Source organism: Garra rufa, chromosome 16 (assembly GCF_049309525.1).
Source record: "Garra rufa chromosome 16, GarRuf1.0, whole genome shotgun sequence".
Taxonomy (NCBI): Eukaryota; Metazoa; Chordata; class Actinopteri; order Cypriniformes; family Cyprinidae; genus Garra; species Garra rufa.
This window is the reverse complement of record NC_133376.1, coordinates 13,918,914-13,924,913: the sequence shown is the minus strand read 5'-3', so window position 1 is coordinate 13,924,913 and position 6,000 is coordinate 13,918,914. Positions and strand designations below refer to the sequence as shown.

At 33.6% G+C, this 6,000-nt stretch overlaps 1 protein-coding gene across 1 annotated transcript in view; it reads right to left on the bottom strand.

Annotated features, from left to right (window-relative positions):
- The window catches only part of trpc3 (transient receptor potential cation channel, subfamily C, member 3), a 60,422-nt gene that overhangs the window by 4,155 nt on the left and 50,267 nt on the right, over window positions 1-6,000 (bottom strand). The window contains exons 10-11 of the mRNA XM_073820104.1: window positions 193-276; window positions 23-105 (exon numbers count right to left, since the gene is read on the bottom strand). Of these exons, the coding sequence (XP_073676205.1) occupies window positions 23-105; window positions 193-276 (167 nt within the window). The remainder of the gene's footprint in view (window positions 1-22; window positions 106-192; window positions 277-6,000) is intronic.

The window sequence follows — 6,000 nt, the reverse complement described above, 5'->3', positions numbered from 1 at the left end:
ATAAACTCTCAGTGTAAATTACACTTTACCTTCATTCACTTCATCATTTTCTTTGTCCACTTGTGCTTTCAGTACGTAGCGTTTGATGAGACGCTTCATAATTTGCTGTGTGAGGAATTCAGAGAAATGGTTAAGGGTGAAGTCTGCAGTGATGATTCATCATACGAGCAAGAGATATGATGGCTGTCTTGCCTGATAGCGTGTGGGCTGATTTAGGATGCTGTTGAAGCTGTGAGAGTCTGGCATCCTCATGCTCGACTGGGTGAAGAGGTTCAGCTGTAAGCATTGAGAAAATAGTGATTACTGGTAAAGAGTGAAGACCTCACAGGGGTTTCAATAACTGATTAACTGATTTCGGTATCGTTTAGATCAAAGCCAGTGATTTTATTTATTTATTTACATATAGTCCACAAGAGAAAATAAGAATTGAATTTATAAAGATGAACCTGTTTAAAAGTTTACATACACTTTATACTGTGTTGTTACCTGGATGATCCACAGCTGAGTTTTTTTTTTTTTTTTTTTTGTGATAGCCGTTGAGTCCCTTGTTTGTCCTGAACAGTTAAACTGCCCGCTGTTCTTTAGAAAAATTCTTCAGGTCGCACAGGTTTTTCTGCATCTTTGTGTATTTGCACCCTGCACAATGGACAATGACTGTATGATTTTGAGATTCATCTTTTCACACTGAGGACAACTGAGGGACTCATATGCGACTATTACAGAAGATTCAAACACTCACTAATGCTCCAGAAAGAAACACACTCCATTAAGAGCCGGGGGGTGAAAACTTTTTGTATTTGAAGAATAGGGTAAATTGAACTTATTTTGTCTTTGGGAAAACATGTAAGTATCTTATGTAACTTCTGAAGGGAAGTACTAAATGGAGAAAAAAAAAATCTATTTTGGCAAAAAAAAAAGAAAAATTTACACATCTTCATTCTGTTCAAAAGTTTTCACCCCTGGCTGTTAATGCATTGTGCTTTCTTCTGAAGCATCAGTGAGCGTTTGAATCTTCTGTAATAGTTGCATATGAGTCCCTCAGTTGTCCTCAGTGTGAAAAGATGGATCTCAAACTCATACAGCCATTGTTGGAAAGGGTTCAAATACACAAAATGCTGAAAAACCAAAGAATTAGTGGGACCTGAAGGATTTCTTTGAGAAACAGCAGGCAGTTTAACTGTTCGGGACAAACTAGGGACTCATGAACTATCACTAAACAACAACAACAACAAAAACAGTTAATCAGGTAACAACACAGTATTAAGAATCAAGTGTATGTAAACTTTTGAACAGGGTCATTTTTATAAATTCAACTATTATTTTCTCTTGTGGACTATATGTAAATGTCTTTTATGTGAAAAATCTTATTCAGGTCAGTACTTAATAAAAAATAACATGCAGTTTGTATGGTCCCTCTTGTTTTGGTAAAATAATTAACATTTTGCAGATTCTGCAAGGTGTATGTAAACTTTTGACCCAAACTGTATCTATAACTTTTTGCCACCAGGGGGCGTAAAAAACACTGAAATTACTAAAGACTTTCTCAGCATTGTTGATAGTGTTAACTAAAACCATAAAAAAAAATTGTTTTCAGTAATTCAAAATAAAATAAAATAAAAGATTTTCAGTTGGTTGGCAAGGCAAAATTACATTTTTTTGTTTAAGTTGAAGTTCTAAAACTACTAAAACCAAAACAGAATAATAAAAACTGTAAAAAAATCTATACATTATTCTACATTAAAGCTATAAAAAAATGTTTAACTACAACAATGAATAAAAACGTCAAAAGCATATAATGAAATTACTAAAACTAAATTAAAATATAAACTGAAAATATACAAAAAATAAAATACCGCAAAATACTATAACATTAGATACTGTAAATAATACTAAAATAACTAAAAACAAAATAGTGTAAACAAGTGTAAAAAATCAATATGAAGGAATTAATATGAATATTAATATTCAATATAGAATATTAATTCATATTAATACAGTACATCAGGCACGAAAATTAATCAAGACGTGGAAAAAATGCCATGAATATGAACTAAAATGCTCCAGAAATGCAAGACAATGGCACAATTAAACAATATTTTACGGCTGTCGCAATTAAAATTAAATTTGAAAGTGAATAAAAAAGTGTAAATTCGCAGTATTGCATTTAGATCACAACTGCATAGAGACAGAGCGCCACGCTTCACGTAAGGAGGAGAAATATTGAGAAACTAAATTTTATTGGTCTATGTCTGTGCACCCTTTTCCTTACCTTTCTTTTGTTGGAGAAATGATCCAACTGAATGGCCCAACGTGAAAAACCCTGACATCTACAATTATGTGTATCCTTAATCTTTTGTTTTTTGGGGTCGACAGCTTATAAAAACGCAGTTATGTGTTTTTTAGCTTGTTTACTTTACACCTTTACACCTCTCATAGCAGCTTTTAGACACGGTTCTGTTTTTGTTATAAGTCAAAAAATGACAAGGAGGCAGCTTCCCGCAATACAAAGTCAATGGAGAGCATTGGAATGTTTTCCCCTCGGTGTGGGCGTGGCATAAATGCGCTCTGTCTCTTTTAGACTGCTTTAACATGCTCTTATGTAGGGTTGCCACCCGTCCCTTAAAATACGGAATCGTCCCGTATTTGAGAATGAAATTGCGCGTCCCGTTTTGAATCAATACGGGACGGGTTTTGTCCCGTATTTTTTATCATCGGGAGAATTCCCCGTGGCCTAGCAGTCAATTTGGCCCGCTGCCATTTTTTTTATTTATATTTTATTTTCATATATATTGTTGTTTCTGTTGCCTGCCGAATGTACTAAAGTGATTATTTCCAAATTCGCCATTCAATAATAAAACTCTTAATAAATCGTAATCCGGTTCGTCTTGACTGACAATGCAATTCGCCTCGCGCACGCTCGCTCCGCCCATCCGCGCGTCCGCCAAAAGAATGCAAGACTCGAGAATAGAGCGCCCAGGTGGAGCAGAGAGGCAAAACTGTCCTGTTCAGGACATCATTTACAGGTCAGATACATTTGTAAATAGACTATTGTAGTTTTGTCTTTGTTTACTTAGTTAAGCATTAAACTGTTTGCAAATATTATCAATACCAGTCAGTTTGCTGCAAAATTAACAAAATTACATAACTGTTGTAAAGAGTTGGAACTTAGCAGACAAATATTCACATTGTTTTATAACAAGTTTAGAGGGAGCTATGGCTAGCAACAATATGGCCCTTACAAAAATTAACCATGTTTTCACTAAAACCAAAAACCATGGTTACTATAGTTAAACTATGGTAACCACAAATTAACAAAGGGTTTGCTACACTTTATGGTATTTGTAGTAAAATTTTGGTTAAACAAATTGTAAGCAAAATGCCAAAAAAAAAAAAAAAAAAAAAAAAAAAACACGGACACTACTATACTTTTACGATAGGCCTAAAAAACCTTTAATTATTTTGCATGGCACCAGCCAATGGATTTAAACTTTTTTATGTGATAATGATAATGGCTATATATATATATATATATTGTCCATGGTTTGTTGTGGGTTTTTGGGATGGCCTGGATGAGTGTGAGATTTTCAGACCCCCGACACCCCCCCACCCCAAACAGTATGCGTCCCTTATTTTTTTGTATTAAAAGTGGTAACCCTACTCTTATGTGCAATAGAAATACCTTTCTATTGAACTTAGGAACGCACTGACCAATCAGAGGCGCTTAGATTAGTCAGCACTAAAAATGCCAGAGCTGTTGCTGATTGCACACGCTCACAAATTCCCTCATCATAAACAACACAGTTCAGATACGAAGTAACTAAAAGATTGATTTCATAGTTTTTGCATTACTTGCCCTAGACTAGACTAACATCATGAACTGACATGTTTGTCTATGATATTAAGTCAGAATGTAACGTGTCCAAAACAAAACAAAAACGTCTTTTATATTTACATCAATAATCATTATAACAATATAAAGAGAGATAATCTACAATAATGATTTTGTCATGATATTGCAGCCCTATGAGCTCCTGTTTTAACATTTAGATACAATTTTAAACAGTCTATTTATTGGCAACAGTTTAAAATATTGATTAAAGTTATTAGACACATTTAAGTATTTGACATCAAAGACGACATAGTATAGTGATTATAAAAACCGCCCTCATGAATGTTAAAAATGCCTTTGGAAATCAATTCCACGGGGCAAATATCGCCTCTTAATGGAAAAGAACATTTTTGAGCATGCAGTACATTGTGCCCTATTTTATAGATTTTTTTTTTACAGTGTAGATCAACAGTTCCTACTGTAAAGACAGGCTGAAACAACAGCCTGTGGTAGTTGTTTTAAAACATAAATTACAACCTGATGCGATTATAACCGAACTCTTAACAGCTTGAATGTCCCTGTGCTAAAGTGAATGTTCCCTAATGCTCACATGACTGACTCAACATCGAAAACAGCAGCCATGCAGGAAAGCGCCAGATGAGCCCCTCTCTTGCGCGTCTTGTAGATGGGGCTCTGCACATGTTCTTGTCAGTTTTTCAATTACGCAGCCCACGGGAGACGCTGGCCTGATCAGAGTGAATTAGACGGAGGCCTCTGCCACAGATGAATCACAATAATGCGGTTACTCTCGTGGTTTTGTGGACATGTGCTCGTGCTCACAACCGGAGATGAAGTGACATTTGCCCTGAGGAAGCAATGATCATCTCTCACCTCTTCATCAGAGTTTGCTCCCTTCTATTCCGCATTGAAACGCCATCGATTCTCTCCGCAGGCTAAATAAGGACAGAACTATCTATCTTTTTTCGTGGAAACGCTAAAAACCGGTTTGGCTTGGGAAATGTCGATAAGTTAATGATATAGGGAGGTATTATCTGGGCTTTATTGGGCAGATAGATCATTGTGGCTTTTTCTCACTTGACAAAAAGAACAGTCTTATTGAGAATGGAGGCTGAAAACGAATGGTGTTGAGTGAATTATCACACAGAGAGCAGGGCAGATGAGACTAAATGTGAATGGAAGGTGGAGAACTGTGTCAGGCTACAGATTTCAGAGAGAGGGAACTGGAGGAAGACAGATATCATGCATCATTCAAAAGCTCGCACACACACACATACACACTAGGGTTCTGAAAGGAACTGAAAATGTCATTTAAATAAAAATTCAAACCATGAATTTGAATTGTAAGAATGCAGGATTGAGTCAAGAATGCAGGATTTGAATTTTAAATTTAAAAAAGTGGAATTAAACAGAATGTCTATAGAATTTTTTTTTAGTGACTTACTTTAAATACCAAACATGTTATTATACATAACATATGGGGCGAAATCATTAGTTGATATTAATAATTAATGTTTGAAATCCCAGCTATAAAAAAAGAAAGAATGTTTAGACAAATATTGTATAATTCTATTTTGTATATTTCATTATATAATATGTCATTTTTGACTTTATAAAAATATCCACATATTACATATTGTAATAAATATTTATATATATTTAACTGGACTTACAAATTAATTGTATACACATCTACTATCTGAAGATTAAAATGTAAAAGCTCTATGAAATTATATAAATGTATTAAGTAAATTCAAATAAGCATGTTTAAATTCATTTTTTTAAAATATCTAGTAATTGAATTGAATAAAATAAACTACATTAATTTAATACATATGTATACATGTATAAAATTAAAATAGGAAATAATTTTAATTTAAATACTTTTATTTAATTAAAATTATTTTTGTATGTATACATTTGTATTGTACATATTTGTGTGTGTGTGTGTGTGTGTGTGTGTGTATATATATATATATATATATATATATATATTACACCATTTTATACATATCTACTATCTGAGGATTAATATTAAAACTACATTAAAAAAATAATATACATGTATTATTTCAAATGTAAATTCAAATATACAAATTTCATTTTATCCATGGAACTAAATAACTACACTACCGTTCAAAAGTTTGGGGTCA